We start from the raw sequence: 20,451 nt of genomic DNA, 5'->3' as shown, positions 1-20,451 counted from the left end.
CTTCAACGCAGCACAATTGCAAAATTGTTCCTTGACTTTCCGGATCTGATCTCCTCCTTCTTGAATACTTTCGATCTCTCAGCCTTTCCTGCCTCATACTTCCAGAGGTAGTAGACCAATTTCGCACTCAACTTTCGCTTTGCTCTTTTGTAACCCAAGCTTTCCATGATTGCATTTAGCCTCTCCTCATCCAGGTATCTAGAGTTGGCCACACAGGGCGCAGGCAGCACCAGGAAGAGCCCCGGGAAAAGCCCCACTTTGCGACCTGAGTAGGGTCTGAGAAAGCTCGCAACCCGCCTTAGCATTTCTCCTCTTTCCACCGGATCGCCGACAAAATTGACTACCAAGCTTAAGCTCACAATATCGAAGCCTTCTTGATCTAAGTCTCCAGCTGCGCAGGTAGGCCTCTCTATGAAGTCCTGCTGTTTGATATCAGGATGCTGAGAATGTAGATCGATCCTCTCCATATCAAAGAGCCCACTCCGCGAGCAAGCATTATCTGGTCTTAGCGCGCCAACCTCAAGCATTCTTAACCGCTTCCCGCTTTCCACTGATATTTTGTCCTCTCCCTCTCCCATTGTCAGCCATTCCGTCAGGATCTTGCTCGTATCACCGCCCCTCTGCGCCGACTGCCCTTGTTTACTGGCTTCCTGGTACTTGGGCAGGCCGCCGGATGCATCGATCTTCGCTTGAATAGCTTGAGCCTCGCTAGTGTCGCCTTTGGCAAGAGCGGCAGAAAACTGTTTGCGCAGAGTATGATGAGAGCGAATTAGAGAGCGTGTCGTGCGAGAGGAGAGGGAGAGCGTTGGCTTGATATTGCGGGGACGGGTAGAGGAGAGGAGTTGCGGACGGCGCTGTTTCTTGGCTGCCATTCAGTAAATACTGTTGAAGGAGGTCGTAGCCAGCTAAGCCGACTTCCGCTTGTTGTTCATGCCATGATAATGGAAGGGCACACAAATTGTGGACCAGGATTAAAGAAAGCTTGGCGGGTAAAGAAGACAGAGATCTGCCCCCCGGCTAGTGGAGAGCTCTCCTAGGCTAGAGCTGCCGCTTTTAGCGAGCGGGCTCGATGTCGGGTGATCTGGTTCGGCCGGCATGAAAAAAGGTTGGTACTTTAGGGATCAAAACTCTTAGCGTGAACACAGTCCATCTCGCTACATCTTTTCCCCGGGCATAGATACTAATAAAAGCATATGCTTCTAGATGCCTACAAGATTAGGGAGTGGAAGTCGGCCCCATAGCTTCACTAGCTTCGATAACAACTTGCCAATGAAAACCGCGAATCAAGGAGTGTTCTTTCTGGAGCCATTTGCCGATGCTCCACAGAGCCCATATGCCCCACGTGCATCATATTCCAGCTGTGCAGTTTACCTCACAACAACACGTATGCGACTGCCCGACAGGCCTCTTTCGTCATTAATTGTAAGGGCCGCGATCTCATTTTTGGGGTGAGGTTACAAAGTATGGCCCCCTGAAATTCGGGAGTTCTTCGGAGAGAACATTGGTGCTGGAGCAAATGAAAAAATGAAAGCAAATGCTGACGGCGGTGATCGTGTCCATTGTTGATTTCCTATGTGATGCTGTTCAGAACTTTAGCTACGCAACAAGACGCTTCAGGGACACCACTCATCCTCTCCATCCCCGTTTTCTCTCTCTACATACACCCCCCGCCCCCCACCAAAAACCCCTTCGTATCCACATCACCGTGAAAAGAATATTGAAACTAAAACCAAAGTCCAAATATCGCGACTACTGCGCCATGTTTTGAATTATCGAAACACAAAAGGTGGAAGTACCACCTCGTGCGCACACGTCCCATGCGCAGGCAAGCAAGCAAGACCCTCTAAAGCGTATGCCACAAGGCTAGCACAACATCACCTACAGGAGGTAAGCAGCGAGACCGAGCAGAGCGACAAAGCTGACGCTGGAAGCGCCCACTTTGTTAGCGGCACCCTTGAAGGTCGTCGTCGTCGGCGTCGCCGCTGTAGAGGATACAGATCGAGAGGTGGTGCCGGCTGAAGCAGTACTGGCACGCAGGGTGGTGCTGTTAGAGGCTGGGAATGGTGCTGAGGCGGTGGTGAGTCTGACGGCCGGGGTCGAAGAGATTGCCACGACGACAGGGACCGAGGAGACAACCTTGGTCGAGGAGACGACGGCTGGGACCGAGGAGACAACCTTGGTCGAGGAAACGACGGCTGGGACCGAGGAGACAACCTTCGCCGAGGAAAGGGGTGGAGCTGGGACTTGGTGAGGAACGACGATAGGGACCGAGGAAACCTTGGTCGAGGAGACAGCGACTGGGGTGGGGCTGGTTGTAACGAGTTGTTGCGTCAGGGTGCAAGGGCAGCTGGATTACAATCTCGCAGTCAGTATTGCCTACCTGAGGGTGTAGATGGAGCTCGGAAACATGTTTCGAGAGTAAAGCGATATGAAAAGGGAAAATACGTACTCGGTGATTGTCAAAGTTGTGGCCTGCAGGGGGAACTTGTCAGCCAATGTCCACACAGATGCACCGGTTACTGCAATGCTGCGAAGCGTGCGTAGCTTACCCCGGTGACAGTGATGATCTTGCCATTGATAGACAGGGAGGTCGCCGATGAACAATACGTGGTCAAAGTGCTGACAACCTGGGTGATATAGGAGGTGGCATATTGTCCAGCAGACACACTAGTGGCGGTGGTGACACTACTGGCAGCAGACACACTGGCGGCTAGGGCAATGGGAGCGGCGAGAATTGAATAACGCATTTTTGATGGTTGATGTTGGTAAAATATGGAATTCGGTGTGGTAGTAGTAGTTTCGATGGGATAGAAGGTATAGTTGTTATTAGAATGGGGAAGGGTATTATTTGTAGTAAGTAAACGAGTGTTAATCGGAGAAGACCGGGGTGTTTGTGATCAAGAAGATGGATGGAGCAGAGAAAGAGGTGCTGATGGAGGGAAGGGAGTTCTTATGGGCTTGAGAAGCTGGCGCCGTCGTGATCAGGTACGCGATCACGCAAGTTCCCTTCACACCCTTCTGTGATTTTTGGCTTCATGTTTGGCTGTCTAGACTCTAAGGTGTCTAGACTGTAGAGGCAATGATATCAGGTTGGCGTGGTGTTGGTCACTGGTGGTCGGAGGTGGTTGTGGTTAGAGGGTGGTGGTGGGCTTTCAACTTTCACGCTGTTTAAAGCTTGAAGGGTGCCTAAGGGAAGGATGTTTAACCCAAGTCAGGATGTTTTCGGCCCCGTGGTTGATATGGTTGATCTGATTGATCTGCGAACATCATCTATCAACCAATCGTGCCGCGGAAGGGTTGAATAGGGTTGCCAATGTTGGCATCGGTACCTTGCAGAAGCGTCAAAACTGACCCTACGTGGTAACGTGTACCTGAAGACCTTGGACTAACTTAAAGAAGCGTGGAATGACAAGCCACATCATGGTGACATCTCCTAGCCTCCTGTCAAAAAGCAGCAATTTTGCTTTTGTTTCTTTTGATGGCTGCAGGCTGCAGCAGTGGAAATTAGATGATCCGCACACGTGACACACACACACACCTCCATTGGATTTGAATGGCGACATTTGTTCCACTCCAAACCCTTCCATTGGGGGCACAAGACGGTGGGCCATTTTTAGGAGCGTAGCAAAATCAGCAGGGTGTTGGCTGGAACCATGTAGCTATTCCATATAAGTTATCTTCTTGTCATAAAATCCTTCACACGCTTAAAACATAGGATTTCTACAGAGTAGTCAGGTTTAAAGACCCCCAAAATGTCCAATCTCGCTCCCTTCAAAAGCGCCTTGATTCTCAGGAAATGTATCAGCGTCCCCTGACATCATGCACGATATTAGTTGCAAAGCTCGTATTCTCTTTTGTCGTTTTAGTCGAACAAGTACTGCTTCGTCTCCTTGGATATTGTCAATCAAAAACAATGCGGCAATGTAAGTTCTATCTTAAGACTTTTTTCTCGATAAAAAGAAGCATCCGTATGCCCAAATGTACGTCGTTGCTTGTTGGCTAAATCGTCCAGGGCCCAGATAGTACATATTCTTGCGAGGTGGATGAAAAAGAGTAGAATTCGATTATCTGAATAGTCTCACAGGCAACTACTTTGTTCCACCCAATCTGTCCAAATCCTCACCCGCGACTTCCCTGCCCCGAAGCCTCAATGTCCTGAGAGTGCCTGTCAAGAAGCCTAGCACCCGTTCTCCTTGGAAAAGATCGTCAGCTCGTGGGATACAAGTCAGATACTGCCTGAAGAACTTACTGGTGGAATCCCGCCCCTCCCAATCTGCCATACAAGCAGACACATCAGCTATAATGGAAAAAAGGAAACCGCGGAGGGAGCAGCTCACGGGACATCGCACAAGGGTGTAGCACTCATAGCCGCTAGCGCAGTCGGCCTTGCTGCATGTTTGTGCGTACCCGGCGGTCGGAGTGTAGCCTGCTAAATCGCAGACGCCTGTACATGGTTGAAAAGTCTGTCTCAGAACGGAAGTGGTCAAACCGGGGAGACGAAAACTGGAGAAGACCAACACTGATCGGGCGCGCCAGGGCAGAAATATGGGACAGGAGCTGCGGCGGGACTCGCCGCGACGGCGAGTATGCCTGCGAGGAAGGTGAAGATGGTGGCTTGGAATTTCATTATGTCTTTTCGGAGAAGATTGAGCGAGAGCTGGGATGTCGGCCTTTGACTCGAGGATTCAAACCTGGACACAAAAGGTGGAAAGGGGGGGTCCATTTTATAACTTCAATTGGTAGCAATAGTACGGCAGGGGATGTGGAGCATGGAGCCGGATAAAAGGCACGCATCCTGAAAAGATGCCATGGCACTGGAGCGCCAATAGATATGCAGCATATATGCATCTCGTGATCGAATCCCTTCAGCTGAAACGGCAAGATTTTCATATGTTCAATGCCTACCTGCCATATCAAGCCAAGCCTTATAGGCGTCTCGCTAGACCCAGCCAATTGAAAGCAATAAGAAGCGAGTCAGAGTACGCTAAGACCGACACCGTCGTTGACGGTCAATTGATCCCCTAATTAGCACTGACCGCCAGCAGCCGAGTATTACAGCTTTCCAAGGCGAGCGAAAGCGAAGAATTCTAGTAGTGAATTCTCCGACAACGTCTGAATGTCCTCGGTGTTCTTCTTTGCCAGCCTATGGATCTGACTTCGATCATTCGGAGGGAACCTCAAGGAAAATGCCAATTTTTGTTGTGCCTCATCAACGGGGCTGGTACGAGGAAGAGCCACTGATAACTTAGCAGTGGTGAGTAAAAGATCGTTTGTAGATATCAAGGGAAGAGGGTTTTCTTCCTCAGATTGAATGCGATCTTTGTACCATCCGGCGGATTTCCACATATGTATCAATGGTTTCGAAGAAACGTTGACCGCGGCTTCTGAAAAAGCCTTGGCCCGACCACTCGAAGAGCAAGACTGGCATCCTGGACACCATCTTCTACAGTTGCCCTTCACATAGGTGTAGTCTCCCTCCATCCTGGATTATTCTTACCGTTCCTTCCAACCCAGGAAAGAATATAGTGGCCCATAGCAACAACCAAAGGGCACGGCCGTCATTTCCATTCATCCGAGCTTTGGTCCCAAGACTCCCTTGGTTTCCAGGGCTCAAGGTGCCTATCAAGGTTGCCAAAGAAGAATCTCGTATTGTGGATTGCCGAGAACTCCACATCTCTTCAAATTCTGATTCATCCCAGTACCGCTCTAAGGGATCGCTGATTGCTGATAGAGCAGTGTAGCATGACGAAGTATAACGTTTGCGTAGCGTCAAAAAACCCATCGTCTTCGAGGCGTAACAGTTCTTTTTCTGCCACAAGAGCCCTATCATCAGACATTTATAATAACTCTTCACGAAAAGCATTCTGTACTCCACCCGTAACAGCGGTAGATTTTAGCGACGAAACCTCGGCTCTAGCGCTTCGCTAGCGCAACCCACAAAGAAGGCTTGGCTTTGAATTTCTTGAACTCACACTTGTATTGAACACGGGACGCCGACACATCACAACAGCAGTAATGGCGCCAAAAGCAGCCAGCAAGAAGGGTCAGTACATCCCTCCGTTCCTGTATCACACAGATACCCAGAAGCTGCACACTGTCACCGCTTTTCGTCGGGAGCAAGTGGGAACATGCCAGCAGCACGAAGCTCCTGCGACCTTTCGACTCTGGACGGCGTTCGGGGCCATGCGTGCATGTGCTGACTCGATCATCTACAGCGCCCATCGGCGGCAAGCACAATGCCAAAGCCAGCCTGGCCGCGAAATCTGCCCTGAAAGGCGTACGTCCCCCCCCAACCTCCTCTACACTCCTCTAATCCCTACATTTCCAGGCCCACTCGAAGAAAGCCCGCAAAGTCCGCCTCACAACCTCCTTCCACCGACCCAAGACGCTCCAACTCTCCCGCTCGCCCAAATACCCGCGCAAATCCGTCCCGCATGAGGCTCGCTTGGATCACCACAAAGTCATCATCAACCCTCTGAATACCGAAAGCGCGATGAAGAAAATCGAGGAGAACAATACGCTGGTGTTTATTTGCGATGTCAAGGCGAACAAGAGGCAGATCAAGGAGGCTTTGAAGAAGCTGTATGATGTGGATTGCGTGAAGATTAATACGTTGGTCAGGTATGTCTACAAGAACAGAAGGTTGTGGCAGAGAGAAGAGATTAGCTAATAACATACTACAGGCCTGATGGATCGAAGAAGGCATATGCGAGGTTGACACCGGATGTGGACGCACTGGATATTGCGGCGACGAAGCTCAACATTGTCTAGACCCGGGAAGTGATGTGGCAAAGACAACGGAGTTAGCTAGGCTCATGCAGTCGAAACATCCCACAGCTTTTCACGATTCGCCCGGTCTCGACTTCTCCAGATCCACCATGATTGATACCAGCCCATTTTGATACTTCACGAAGAAGAGGAGACTCTCCTATGCTCCCCAACGCCCCGTACAGATCGAATATTGCAACGCCCATCGTACAAAAAATCCATCCATACCACCACTATCCCCACTCATCCTTCCGTATAATCCCGCCCCGATCACCGATCCCCAACTCGTAGAAATCCACAGAGGTCCAACCAACTGCCCACCGTCAACCCCCCCTCCTCCTCCTCCATTTCCTCCCCAACAACCCTCCTCACACCCCCCCTGCCCTCGCATAACGCTCAAATGCTTCAGCACAGCCTCATTCGCGTCCAAGAACCTCTCCACGCAATTCCGCACGCAGGGCTCCTCCTTCCGGTCCAGCCCGCTCGACGAGATGGCCCCCGTGACGCACTTCGTCCAGCAGATGTCGGTGAGTTCGTGCACGGCTGGACGGGTCGTTCGTCAGCGCTTTTGGGCAGAGGGGGGGGGGGGTGGCAGAAGGTCAAAGACGCGCGAGTGAGCAAGGGGAGAAGGAGGGGGAGACTGGCGGGCCGCACATTCTTGGATCTTGGCTTTTTGCATCTCGTTGTTGATGGATTGCTGCAGGTCGCGCTTGTCGCGGTCGGAGAGTCTGTCGATGTCGACTTGCGCTTGGCGTTGGTCCATTGTCGGTTTTTCCTGGTAAGTCAATCCGGTTGGGGATGTTTTACGCCCCGTTCGCGGTCTTGTCGCGGTGGCGATGACTGGGAGGAATCGGTGTCGGTTGTTGGGGGATCTTGGTAATTGGCTTGGAGGTCGGCTACGGTACTTATGTTCAGGGCTTTGGCTTCTGAAGACGACGGAGTTGTGCCCCTAAGGGGACTCACCCGAGGCTGCCGCTTTTAGTGCCCAGTCTACAGAGGTCTGCACCGAAAGTCCTGCACCCGCCAAGACTCTTGCGCTCAGACTTCGGATAACGCCCCACCTAAAGGGCTACCTGGACAATGCGTCTGGAGTTCTTCGGAATCGCACCTAGCCTCTAGCCAGGTTTCGGGGCTTAATACCCCTATCAAGCCAAAAGAAGTACCTAAAGTCCCATCCATGCGCTGTGAGAAGATATTTCTAGGCTTCCCCTCTACAGGGCCCTTTACGAAAGAATAATAGGGTTAGGGCTGCACTAGTGCGGGTGCAGGACTTTCGGTGCAGACCTCTGTACTCTACCCTCATCCATCTTGCCCACTAACCTCCCAGATCCGATACCTAGAAGCGCGGTCTCTCGCACAGCATCATTAGTCTACGTGAGCTTCCATGTAGCTGCCACCTCGGGGTATAAAAGAGAGCGCTATGCCGCGATCTTCCGCCATTTCAAGAAGATTCGTAGGAATGATCATCCTCTCTCCCCTATTTGTTTACTAGTGCTGTCCAAAAGTGAGTTCTTTGATAGAGCGAGGACACCAATAGATTAACCGATATTCGGCTAAATGGAAGGATTTATTGGTGTCCTCGCTCTATCAAAGAACTCACTTCTGGACAGCAACGATAAAAGCGTAAGCAAATAATCTAGACCTCATAAGCGCCACCGGGTATAAAAGAGAGCGCTATGCCACGAATTCCGCCTTTTAAGAAGATTGTAGGAATGATCATCCTCTCCCCTATTTGTTTACAATCAACATCCACCGTAAGTATTCGCGCTATCACGATATCTGTGGAATCGATCATCAACCCATGTACTGTACATGTAAATAAGAGTCTTTACGTCCATCACGATATTGTTAGCGCCGTCGCCGATTTTGCGGTGTATCATTACTAGTAGGTATGTTGCTATTTTCAACCTCAATTTCTCTTTCTTTGATTTCCAGGGTAGGTGGTAGCAAATATCTGATTTTAGGTGGCGGGAATTTTACCTTCGGCCCTCGGAGTGGAATGTATTTCTTCCAGGTCTTTGACGCTTTTGACGCGAGATATTTTCCGGCTCTTGACGGAGATGTATATACATTCTTTATGCGTATACTTCGCTGAGCACATTTCCTTTCCGAATGGGAAATGGTCTAAGACATCTATGACACATGGTATCTATTTTGGCAAGGCCAGTTCGACCACCGGGCCTGTATACGTCTTCCTTCCCCACACAACATAATATACCCCGCTGACGATGGCCACGAAAAGCGTGATGAAAATGCTATAATTCATAGTCGAGGCGGTTGTGGGGGTTGTCTTGGGCCAACTGCTGAAGAACAGTATTATCACCATCCAGATGCATGCATAAGCATTGTTGACGACTCCCAGAAACCCCGGAACCCTCCATGGCCCCCACGCCAGCTCCGGGGAACCCTCGGTGCTCGGCAGTGGATTCTGGGCAGCGCCATGAGCTTTCACATGCCCACTGCAACGGCGCCAAAGGAGTAGCGCCGCCGATATAAGGTAAGAGGCGTAGAAACTGTTGATAGCAAGAGAAATGAGGATGTTCAAGACGGTAGCAGATCCAAGTTCGATCAGGTCCAAAAGGACGGAGATGAATGTTGTCACAAGGATTGCAACGACTGGTATGGAAGTTTTGGAATTGATCAAAATCGAAAGTCAGCTCTTTGAGATCTGAGACTGTTTGGAGACATCTCGTCCACCAGCTTACCTTGCTAAGATATCTCCACCCAGGAAGGCCGCGGTCTCGCGCAAAGGACCACGTCATTCGCGATGAGGTTGCTACGAGTCCAATGGTCGAGAGGAAAGTCAATGCGAGAATAACTGCCGTCATGGCCGTAGTTCCGCCGGACGAGTTATTGCTCTGGAGGAAAATTTGAATGAAGGGATAGATATAATCCGTTCCAAGGACAGCCTTCACATCTCCGAGGGTAAACAGCACAGCTAGGAGCATACCGAAGCCAAGGGCGCCATTGATAGCGATACTTCCAATGATCGCCCGTGGCACGTTGACAGATGCGCCTTGGATTTCTTCGGACATCTATGGCTTCGATCAATAGAGTCGATACCAAAAAGGGTTACAAAACCTACGTGGACAACACTATCCGCACCTGGGCCATGATTAGCCTCGATGATAGGTGACTTAGGAGGACTTACCAAGGAACGCAAAAACTGTGCTACTGACTCCAAGCCAGAACGACAGCCCCTGAGTACCCCAGCCGCCTTCATTCAGAAAGGTGGTGAAAACCTCAGAAGCCGGTCCATGCCCCGGAGCAAGGTAAACCAAGGGAATCAAGATTGCAAAGAATCCAACCACATGAAATATGAGAATGGCGCCTTCAATCTTGGGCAAGAAGTTGCTGACAAGCGTGTTCAGGAGGACGGCAACCAGAAGACAAGCCCACATCAGAAGCATTGCTTGCCATGGCTTCGGGTCATAATCCGCATAGTTCAGAATGAGAAGCCCCTGGATCATTGTTCCAGTAAGGTATGAAGCCGAGATGACACTAGCCTGCCAACCGAAAACAGTCAACCAGCCTGTCATTCATCAGTATTGTAACGCTTCCCTTCCATTAAGACTTAGCGAAGACTAGAAGACAGACAACATCGAGAAATTTGAGAGAATGGAAACGCTGACGCACCGGTGATATAGCTGAGAACCTTGCCGTATTGAGGAGGTCCGAGCATTGCACACCAATAGTATTGACCTAGGTTGAGTCAGGACCCCACTTTGCACATTTCTCCGATTCCTTGGTCTGGCTCTTCGTTTGCTTGATGATTTTTGAGACGAAGACGAACACCTTTGTCAAGATATGGGATGGGTGATTAGTCACATACCTCCACTTGTTGGCGCCCTAAGATTCGAGGCAGTCAGCCACCGATACTGCCGTCACACATTGCTATTTGGAACTCACATAGATGCCAGCTCTGACAAAGTGATGAATATTGAAAGCGTGCCGATCCATGTGAGAAGATATCCGTATACTAGCCCTGCTGGGCCTCCGCTAAGGAAGTATTCAGCGTCCACTCCGTCTCCTGTTGCTTGATTTCGCTTCTTACTTGGTAAATCCCACAACGAACAAGCTATGGTCTTTCAGCTTGGGCTGTCGAGTTCGACCAGGGGTTTGGCTCACGCTAATACGCCTTCCCAAGTACTCAGTACTATGCAGCCGAAGCCAAGCATGGACATTAGGCCAAACTGCCTCTACAGCGGTTCAGCATTGAATGTATATGCGTCACTCTCAGACACTTGGGACGCACTTTCAACACCTGTTTTTTGCCCATGCGGGCTAGATCCTCGCGATCTTGTTCGACGGACTTTTGCTGCCGAGTTTGCCGATCGTCTCGGATCTCCACCATCTTGAATTGGTCGGACGTTTCCAGCGAGTCTTTCGCCATGGTGTCTTTCCGCAAACCAGACCGAATCGCACAATCGCATGGAAAACGAACGAAAAGTTCCAAGCAGAGGGAGAACACGGCTGGAAAGAAAGAATAAAAAAAGATCGGGGAAAAGGGGTGTAGTATAATGTCGCGGCGGGACAGGTGCAACGATCGTGGGCTCCCGAATCCGTCAAGAACCCTACGAGCCCTGTAAGGGTTCGAAAGCGAGGTTGCGCCATCGCGATTCGACCGGGAAAGGCAAACATCGCCGAAGGAGCGCCGCCATGTGGGTGAGCGACGCAATCGCGCACCGTGGATCGATCCGAGAAGGAGGAGCCAATCCCTTTCGAGCCCCAAGACGGTCCGCAACGTCTGACATCCCCCCCTCCCCCACACTAGCGGCCACACCACATGATCCTACCACCTTCAGCTCCGTGCCATTCCTGGCTGCATGCATGCATGATCGTGGTCACAGCCTCGGTCGGTGGAGCAAAGATGAGGAAAAAGGAAAAAGGAAAAAGGGGAAAAGGGGCATGGGATGACGGACCCGGCGCATTTCCCAACAGACAAGCCCCCGTGTCGTGTCGTGTAGTGTCGCGTGCAGCATTTGAAGTATGCAATGTAACCCCGGATGCCGTCCCAGTCCACCTCGTCCACTTTTTTCCCCCAGCACAGCATGCAGCACGGGACACCTTGAAGCGAAACTGTATTCAGGACGATCGGCACAAGAACGGTGCAGTAGTGCGCGTTTCTTGTTCGCTTGGATAATTCCACCAGAGTTTTTTCGCATCGGGTCCCGTGTGCTGGACGAGGTGGACTGGGACGGTCTGCTCTGGTTGGAGGACGCCGAAACCTTACCTACGTTACTTTACATTTTCGTCAAGGGGTTTGTGTACGCTAGGGGTTTCTGCGATACGGTCGCTCCTTCCTTCTTCAATCGTTGACTGGACGAGTGCCCGCATGCGCATGATGGTACTGGTACAGGCAACTATCGCCGACATGGCTGATCTACATACATACAGCACTCGCGTCTCGAACTCAAATCCTTTTTATAGTTTTAGATAAGTATTTAAAAAAGTACAGGAAATCTTATCTACATAATCCCCAAGGACGACTTGCCGGGTCAACGATGACAGTCGCACAGCCTGGTTGATACACTTTTGGCGGGGTAGGACCACTGATGACCAGGGCCCCCCCCTTCTAATCTTTGCCCCGTAAGGTGGGCCCCCAGTGTGAAAAGCCTTACGACGCTCGATACGAAGATTTCCCCCAGGTCCCTTGCGTCCAGGCTGGCACAGGTAAACCTTCGGGGTTGGAGTCTTGGCTCTCGAAATCGACACCCCACGTTCTGGTCTGCTTGATGATCCTAGACTGACTGGTCTGGCTTTCTTGGTCCCAATCCGCGGCCTTGACACCACTGCTGGCTTCGACGGCTACCAGGTTATTCGGGTTGAGCTGAGCGCTTCTGGCCGCGGTCTCGACATCTAAACTGCGGAGTTCGTGGGAAGTCGTACTCTTTGCCGAACCCACAGTGTTCGGGGGACCGCGTCTGCTGGAGACTTTTGCCGATTCGTCATCTCCATATCCGTAGGTTCCGATCAGACCGTGCCTTCGAAGGTCATCAGTCCGAATCATACCTGATTCAAGTCCGAGGTAGAAAGGCTTGAGGTACGGAACGCAGGCCGTCATGATGCTCAGATTCTGGACGAACTGAGTACATAGAGCTGGAGGCCACAGATCGAGTGTTAGGTCCGTTGAGCCGTGCGCTCGCCCACTGAAGCCCAGCTGTAGTCCTGTGGCTACGATCACCCTATGAAGAGGTTAGGCGGCACAAGCTTGTCTTGCAAATCCGGCAGGCTTACAGAATCCGAGAAGCAAAGCAACCGCATACAGTCGCCTTTCTCCTTCGGTCGATCTGGACGTTCCAAAAGATGGCGATAGGTATTACGATCAGAACAGTATCACCGACGATGCTGGAAATACCAAGGTAAATCCAGAATGCATACTTTGTCCATGTCAGCACGGATAAAGCTCTACCCATGCGGATGGGTCTCACACGATCGAAGCATTGATTGTCAAGAAATTGCCACACGTGCGGTGTGTGACATTGCACAGCCGCTGCGAGAATTGCAACTGCTGCCCACAGGGCCAGTCCACAACCCACGTAAAGTGTAATCCTTTTGTGCAATGCGACTGGAGTAATCTGCCTCACCAGCAAGAGTACAGACGTTTTCGCCGACCATAAGACAACGATGTACAATAAATCAGCAGCGTAGACTGACTGCTAGGATCAGCTGCAACACACAGCATTCTCTTTTGAAATGACATACCTGCTGGAAATTTCTGACTTGCGACGGGCTGAGTGTGCCAAGATGCTCTCCAAGCCCATTCGCAATCGCTTCTGACAATGCAACTGTTTGTCCGATACTGAATGTCTAGAGGGCTGGCTTAGTACAATGACCGATTTCCTCCCAACCGCAGAGGGCTCACGAAAGCAATGAGGGCGAGAACGTCATCTCCTTCGAGCCGACGGATCAAGGTCCACTTCGTCGCAGCTCGAGTTCCCACCGTAAGAACCATTACACACAAGAGTATCCATGAGATCACATTGACGATTCGGCCGTAGCTGTCGTCGCTGTCTGACGGGATGGCAGCAGACATGATTTTACGTTCTGCGAGCGTTCTCTGCAACAACGTTGGTGGAAATCAGAAGCCAGCAGGACGAAAGTGAAATGACACATTTAGGTAGATACACGAGCCAAGCGTATGGGGTCCAAACGAAAAGCCAAAATCCAGGTAGATTCACAAGACAATCATGAGCCAAGCCTTCCTTAAGATAGAGTGTGCGGAGCTCCAAGGCGATCTCTGCGTTTTTCTGGGCAACGCAGCTCAGCCACCCAGCAGTGGGCAAAGACCCTCTACCCATTGGCCAGATAAAGCTACACCCCATTCTCGATCAGCAGATCCACTCCTCAACGAAGTCGAGGCTATCCCGCGTCATCAGAACCAGTCCTGTGTCCCGACGGCACAAAACGTTGACACGCATGCACCACGCCCCGAAGCAGCAGAAGGAATCCGAGCGTCTGACATACCTACCTAGGTACGAAGGAGTCATCTTCTCTTCTTCGCCCCGTTCAGCCGATGTGACTCTCGGGCCTCGGATGATAAGGAATCGTCACGATTGGATCGGGTCAAAGAAGATAGCCTCGCTCGGTGTAACGAACGAACGAAGCCTATCTTTAAATACACGCATTACGGTAAGGAATTCCGATGGGGGTTTTTCCACCCCCCGGCCTGTGCCGAAGGCCAATCGGCGCGTTTTCAATGCTGGCTGTCCAGAGTGCATGCATATGCATATGCGGGCGTGCGGCGCCAAGTCCGGAACGGGTACGGCTTGCGGGTAAGAATGAGAGTGCTCCTGTTGCAGTAGCGGTGCTCGAAGCAAATCGCAACCCCCAACTGATAGAGTATTGTACCTATTGAATATTACAGATATACAACAATTAAATATATGGACGTTGATCTTCTCGTTACCGCGGTTGTATTGCTATATATGGTTTTATGGATTCGATGATATTTCCTCCAGATACAGTAGAAGAGATTCAAGAATCGTAGTTCAACGGCTAAAAGCCGCTCCTGGTGGCTCTCAACAATCTTCAATCATTTGTATTCTATGTATCTCGACAATTCTATAATACATTTTTATACTTTTAGCACCGTTAGAATCGCGATAATAAGGGATTTGACTTTCGTCTATTTAACGTTTAATCATCTGTGATATCTAGTCCTCTATCAGGTGGGGATGCGACCTCAGAATGCCAAGGAATTGCAGTCCCTTTGACCACGCTAACGCTAGGGGGCCGGCTCATGAGGCAGCTCCGAACGGTCAGCAGCACACGAAAGAAACTCTACTTACTCCCACCACAGCGACACCTTAGCCAGAACCCCACCCCACTCCCGCCTACCTTAGCCCTCGCCTTGATCCTCTCGGCCGACCCCCTCCCCAAAAGCCGTGCCACGGTGCCAAAAAAACCCCCATCCGAGAAAGCAGGGGGTTCCACTCCACCATCACGGGTGACGATCTTCGACGGGGATGATGAACATTCTCTGAACCAATCAAACGGCCACCGCCTGCATAATTGTGTGGGTTCCGGCATCTCGGTCGGGGGATCGCCGGGGCACACGGGTGTATATAAAGTCATCTGGACGGTCTGAGATCGTGGATTTTACAAAGGCCCAAACGCAGTCCCACCTCACCTCACCTCACCTTTACCTCCTCCTCCTCCACCCGCCGAACACCCCGTCACATTCCCCACAGCAAATCTAACAAACCGGTATCGCGATCCTCGAACCACCCCTTTCCAACCCTCTAGAGCGAAACCGACCAGCATCAAAGACATCCTCCGTCCGAGATGCACCTCGCCATCTGCGTCCTCGGAGCCGCCCTCGCCCTCGGTCTCGGCGGAGCCCCGCCGCACGGTCCGGACCGGCGAACGGAGCCCCTGTCGCGCGGCGGTCGTCCCCTCGAGGCGGCGCGGGTGGTCGAACGGGGCCCGGACGCGACGCGGGAGGATGTGTCGGTGGGGATCGAAAGGGCGGCGGGCGCACCCGGGGGGGAAGGGTTGGGGTGGTTCGGCAGACGGGACTCCGACACCGACGGGGTCCCGGCTGACCCCGGGGTCTTGATCTGAAATCGCTCCGGACCGTCGCGGGATGGTGTCGCCTGAGGATGCGGTGGGTGGAGGGCCGTGTCATGGGGCGGATCGCGAACGGGTTTGGGGTCAAGGGTCGCGAGGTGGAGGATGTGGGTGTCTTTTCGCTCCTTACGCTTGTACGTTAGGTTGGAATCGTGCGGGGTTTCACTGTTTACGCCTTGGGCAAGGATGACAGTCACGAAGGTGGTGGATCTTGAACGAGCTCCATTCATTGGGGCGAAATCTTCGCTAGAGACCGTGTTACGTTTGTTGTGCAATCGTGCTCGAATACACGTAAATCGCTAAACGCGTGCTTGGAGACACTACAAGCGTCATTGCCTTTACCACGGAAGGTTCGTCTTCCCTTTTTCGTAATTCCCTTTGACAGGTCTCCACATGCAGTACCTATGGAAGAAGGTCAGTGCTCGTCCATTATCCCTTTCAGGCTCGAAAACCAACCCACCATGGATTTGCCTTGAACCGCCTCTCCATGTCTTTCCAGTCTTCACTTGGATCCGGGATGTTCGTGTCCACGGTGTCGATACTGACCAAGACGAATCCGTACTTCCCGTACAACTCTTTTCCTACCTCGGTTGCTTCGATGAAGGACTGCACCCCTAGGTCGTCCGCTTTGCTGACGCCCCAATTCATGATCAAACTGCCGGCTCCACGACGTCGGTGATCGGGATGAGTGAAACATACTTGGAGATCTTTGATTCCTGGTCAGCCACTGTTCGCAGGCGGAAGGTTGTGCATTTACTGAGGTGGGGCCTCCTGTATCTCTTCATCCGAGGAAGTATGACCTGCCCTATGTTCATGGTTGCAAATTTTCGACGGTCTCCGTCCGGCCATGAGGTGACGACAAATGGTTTCTCGGGCGCGCCTGAATACGGATCGACTTCGTGGACATGCCAGCGTGCTCCGGCAATTATTGTGTCACTGTCGGTATCCGTCACTTTAAACCAATGGCTACTTGGGTCGGCATGATGCATGTGTATCATTATTTCCTTTGTGCGTTGAACAGCTTTTTCACGCGCCTCGGCGCTTTCGTCCTCAACTGGAAAAAGGAGAGGGAGGAATGGAATGCGAGGGCTCTCGTAGGAGAGCCACAGAAGGGGGATTATGATATCGAAATCAGAGTCAGATGTGACTTCTGCGAGCTGGAGCGGCATCGTGTGGTGTAACAGTCGAGATAGACCTGAATTGGAGGGAGTGAATATAGAGAGCAGCTTTGCTAGGCAGGCCAAAGGAGGGAAAATAGAGCTGATTGGTGCTGCAGGCGATATTTCTCATCCCCCCGTCAAGGAAGTGAGTTGCCAGGTTTGAAGACTTAGAGCGTGCTCTGGCGTCATAGGACCGAAGCGCAAATCGATGAAACGAATTGTAATTTACGTGTATTGATGAGGTTGCATCCCAAATGCACGGCATGCATAAGCGTTTCGTTTGAAAAAGTGGGCCTCGTGGGACGGACGAAGGCATGCGGACCCCACAGTTCACCGGTCGCCTTGATCTGATGCATATGCTCCTGTGCCAATCATATGCCAATGTAAACAAAAGGCATCCCCGATGAAATTTCCGCGCAAATCAAATCAAATCAAATCAAATCCAGTAGCAAAGCAAGAACCAATGCTTGTCAGCTGCGCACCGAGCATGCAAGGGGAACACAGCCTTCCACATCTGACTTCCAATAAATTTCGATTGATAGGGGCAAAAGAAGCGAACTGTTCGCCTTGCGAATCGACCGACGATCCCAAACAGAAATAGACTCGTCCATCTCCGATCACCTTGTATGACTGTTACAGTGGAGTGGTTGCGATTTTCTCTCATCGACGAAGGGCCTCCTTTCATTCAGATTTACAAAACAATGCCGTAGATCTCGTCTTCTTCAATCATCTTACTCTCCGTTGTCTTCCCTTGATGGCTTGCAAAGAAGATCATTGTCGTCTGTTGGGAGACGAAGACGAGTTTTCCGGATCAGACCACGGTCTGGCACAGAAAGCTCAACATCAACCACTATGTTACAAGCGATACGCATTCATTTCTTCTGCTCTTTTGGCTCTGTCTGTGCTTTTGAACGCCATCCTGTTCTTTCCTCGCCATACACCATTTATGGCTGTGTCCTATCATGATCGATCAAGATATGGTCCGTTGCTCAATTCCGTCCGTTCACATTTCGTCGTTCTGACTCTCCTCGTCAGCAAACCTAGAAGTCGATACTACTCTTACGTGGCAAGAAGTGACCGAGTATTCGAGCGACAACATGACTCTTACAGACGAGCGTTGGAAAGCCCTTAGCGCAGACGACGGCATAGTTGCCGTGGACCAAGAGTGGGCGGCAAGGGAAGGTCTGCCACCAAGTGAGAATGTTTTTCCGTGGGACAGCAGTAAACGAATTTATCTGTTGAATGGATACCACGGGATTCACTGCCTTGTAGGCTCAATCCACGCGTGCATAGCTCAGTACTAACAGTTCACCAAAAGGCGCAATTACATCTCACCCTTAGGGAATATCGTGACGGCCTTCCGCAGAGTCATTCTTTCGAGCACTCCAATCATTGTTTAGACTGGCTTCGTGGCGATATCATGTGTCGTGCTGACGATACGCCGCTCTACACGACGCGATCCATGGTTTCCCGCGAACGGTATCGGCCAGAGTCGCCAGTGCAGAGACTGGGGCAAATTGGAATCGTGGGCAAGAACCCACCATTCATGCTACCGATACGGCGATTTTGTGGTCGAAGATAAACTTCCATCGCAGATGGGCAGGTTCAAGTACTGTCCGAACGATTCTCCATACCTCCCAGCCGTGAGAAAGTACTTCGGAAAGGGGGATGACTGGCTCCCGGTCGATCCCTGAAAATTTTGTCGCGCCCTATGACGGGTCAAGCCAGGTCCGAAGGATTGATGAGCTCAGTGTTGCTGTTCGGATTATGTCAAGTGACAGTAGTCCGGGAGGTTGTTTAGCCAGGAAACGATAGTCGTACGCTTTCTAGCGAGAATGACAGTGGCGAAGTCCCGATACATGTTCATTATGTTCATAAATTGTCCCATCCTGGAATAAAACACATGTCACACACACGTAGAGCACACATAGTATGTTGAGTGGTCGGGCCGTCTTGCACCAGGGATAGCAAGCCTAAATGGGAGTGAAGCATACTATGACACGAGTTTCTGGGAGTCAACTAAGGATTTAATTGATTTTCTTACTTTCACTTTCGACCTGGGTTTTTGGGAGCTTGCGCTAAGCTCTAGGGGCGTCTCCTCCCCCTTTGTAGTTTCGTACAACTTGCGAAGACCCATCGTCAAGGCGCCTTCTTTCGGTAGTTGACCGAAGACCTATGGCAGGTACTCGATCAGGACTTCACGGACAGATTTGCGCCTTGCTATCTCATTTTCAGAGAGCTCTGACCGGTCGAGTCGCGGGTCTCAGACACCACACTTTGGATGGCATCCTTTGGTGTACCACTATTCGAGAGATTGATAAAGGAGACTGCGAAAGAGTCGCAGATTGGGCGTGGAGGTAATATCGTCGGCGGCATCTAGTGTGCCCGAAGGGCCGAAGGGGCACGAGAAGGATGTAGGGTCTTCGTGACTTCTTCCCAATTAGAGAAGGCAGGAAGAGCATTGAAGAATTCCATCTCCATCCGTTATACCACTTCTATAACAGTATTGCTGGTGGCAGAGGCGGTGATCAGACTGACATGTCCTGTGAAATAATCCTGCCACAATTGGCAGATATTATCTTGAATCCGATCCTGATCCTCGAGCATGCAATAGACCGCATATATCACGTCTTCATTCGAGGTTTCAACTTCATAGACGGTTTTACCGGATTCTTGAGCTAGAGCTGGCGCGTTATTGAGGGTTTTGGCTTTCTTGTCCAAGGCGTTTGTTGATTCTTGTATTCCAAGGTCTTCCATCTCGCGGTTGGCGAACCTGTTGCTGTGGACCCAGGTAGGCTTTGCGCTCTTGTTTTTGTCAGGGTCGTTGGGTCCGGCCTGGCCTGTCTTCGCTGGTGAGATGTGTGGTATAAGTATTTCTAGAGTTCCGGCAAGCACACTGACGAAGTGAGAATGGGTTTGGACACCTTGCCACATCATGGTGTTTTCTTTTGCTTGCGCCTCAAACCAGACAGCACACTCTTTTCTAATGGCAATATTTTTCTAAAGAGTCCCCGGCGCTGAGCGAGGGACCTGCGCCGCACCTTATCATTGTCAGCCAGCCCATGTGTAAGCGGCACAATGTGTGTTCACATTCTCAACTGGTCCTTGGCCGCTCGCCTTGCCTTTCCCTCCAGACGCAGCTCATCAGGTTGTGTTTCTAGGGTTGGCTGCCCAGCAAGATGAGCTGGTTGAAAAGTATTCTCCACTAGCCATGTCAGGAACTTGGTTGTACCAGCTTTATGATACTTATGACTATCGTAGAGAAATTCGGGTATCAATTGTGAGGCGCCCCAACAATGGGCACAAGATTGGGACGACAAATTGTACACAATTCAGATTCAGCTACTAGCCAGCAAAATATCTGCAAAGGTTGTGCACCACCGTCTTGCTTATATGACCTTCTGAATCAGGTGTAATACCGCTTGGGGTATTTGCACATTTGCTTTGTCCT

At 51.1% G+C, this 20,451-nt stretch overlaps 9 protein-coding genes across 9 annotated transcripts; 1 reads left to right on the top strand and 8 right to left on the bottom strand.

Annotated features, from left to right (window-relative positions):
- Positions 1-2: 2 nt before the first annotated feature.
- Positions 3-872, bottom strand: HO173_000214 (uncharacterized protein; the record flags this gene model as incomplete). Its single annotated transcript, XM_037302165.1, has 1 exon — positions 3-872. One exon carries the CDS (start codon positions 870-872, stop codon positions 3-5), a length of 870 nt encoding a protein of 289 aa, XP_037170744.1.
- Positions 873-1,878: 1,006 nt separating this feature from the next.
- On the bottom strand, positions 1,879-2,747 carry HO173_000213 (uncharacterized protein; the record flags this gene model as incomplete). Its single annotated transcript, XM_037302164.1, has 3 exons — positions 1,879-2,347; positions 2,450-2,472; positions 2,550-2,747. 3 exons carry the CDS (start codon positions 2,745-2,747, stop codon positions 1,879-1,881), a joined length of 690 nt encoding a protein of 229 aa, XP_037170743.1.
- A 3,268-nt stretch (positions 2,748-6,015) lies between these two features.
- On the top strand, positions 6,016-6,771 carry HO173_000212 (uncharacterized protein; the record flags this gene model as incomplete). Its single annotated transcript, XM_037302163.1, has 4 exons — positions 6,016-6,043; positions 6,216-6,277; positions 6,329-6,621; positions 6,684-6,771. 4 exons carry the CDS (start codon positions 6,016-6,018, stop codon positions 6,769-6,771), a joined length of 471 nt encoding a protein of 156 aa, XP_037170742.1.
- A 157-nt stretch (positions 6,772-6,928) lies between these two features.
- HO173_000211 (uncharacterized protein) lies at positions 6,929-7,531 on the bottom strand (the record flags this gene model as incomplete). Its single annotated transcript, XM_037302162.1, has 2 exons — positions 6,929-7,311; positions 7,423-7,531. The coding sequence occupies 2 exons, from the start codon at positions 7,529-7,531 to the stop codon at positions 6,929-6,931; spliced, it is 492 nt and encodes a 163-aa protein (XP_037170741.1).
- A 1,492-nt stretch (positions 7,532-9,023) lies between these two features.
- On the bottom strand, positions 9,024-11,161 carry HO173_000210 (uncharacterized protein; the record flags this gene model as incomplete). The annotated part of the gene is made up of 9 exons (XM_037302161.1): positions 9,024-9,803; positions 9,854-9,873; positions 9,920-10,300; positions 10,405-10,470; positions 10,601-10,617; positions 10,678-10,767; positions 10,823-10,846; positions 10,897-10,967; positions 11,024-11,161. 9 exons carry the CDS (start codon positions 11,159-11,161, stop codon positions 9,024-9,026), a joined length of 1,587 nt encoding a protein of 528 aa, XP_037170740.1.
- Positions 11,162-12,385: 1,224 nt separating this feature from the next.
- On the bottom strand, positions 12,386-13,804 carry HO173_000209 (uncharacterized protein; the record flags this gene model as incomplete). The annotated part of the gene is made up of 5 exons (XM_037302160.1): positions 12,386-12,953; positions 13,006-13,148; positions 13,200-13,424; positions 13,474-13,578; positions 13,634-13,804. The coding sequence occupies 5 exons, from the start codon at positions 13,802-13,804 to the stop codon at positions 12,386-12,388; spliced, it is 1,212 nt and encodes a 403-aa protein (XP_037170739.1).
- Positions 13,805-15,533: 1,729 nt separating this feature from the next.
- HO173_000208 (uncharacterized protein) lies at positions 15,534-16,070 on the bottom strand (the record flags this gene model as incomplete). Its single annotated transcript, XM_037302159.1, has 1 exon — positions 15,534-16,070. One exon carries the CDS (start codon positions 16,068-16,070, stop codon positions 15,534-15,536), a length of 537 nt encoding a protein of 178 aa, XP_037170738.1.
- Positions 16,071-16,178: 108 nt separating this feature from the next.
- On the bottom strand, positions 16,179-17,009 carry HO173_000207 (uncharacterized protein; the record flags this gene model as incomplete). Its single annotated transcript, XM_037302158.1, has 3 exons — positions 16,179-16,242; positions 16,301-16,547; positions 16,598-17,009. 3 exons carry the CDS (start codon positions 17,007-17,009, stop codon positions 16,179-16,181), a joined length of 723 nt encoding a protein of 240 aa, XP_037170737.1.
- A 2,475-nt stretch (positions 17,010-19,484) lies between these two features.
- Positions 19,485-19,937, bottom strand: HO173_000206 (uncharacterized protein; the record flags this gene model as incomplete). The annotated part of the gene is made up of 1 exon (XM_037302157.1): positions 19,485-19,937. The coding sequence occupies one exon, from the start codon at positions 19,935-19,937 to the stop codon at positions 19,485-19,487; it is 453 nt and encodes a 150-aa protein (XP_037170736.1).
- Between the last annotated feature and the right edge of the window lie 514 nt (positions 19,938-20,451).

The sequence above is a fragment of the Letharia columbiana genome (genome assembly GCF_014066305.1).
Source record: "Letharia columbiana isolate WasteWater2 chromosome Unknown Sc0000000_s0, whole genome shotgun sequence".
NCBI lineage: Eukaryota > Fungi > Ascomycota > Lecanoromycetes > Lecanorales > Parmeliaceae > Letharia > Letharia columbiana.
The sequence above is the reverse complement of the archived record's forward strand: the minus strand, read 5'-3'. Positions and strand labels throughout refer to the sequence as shown.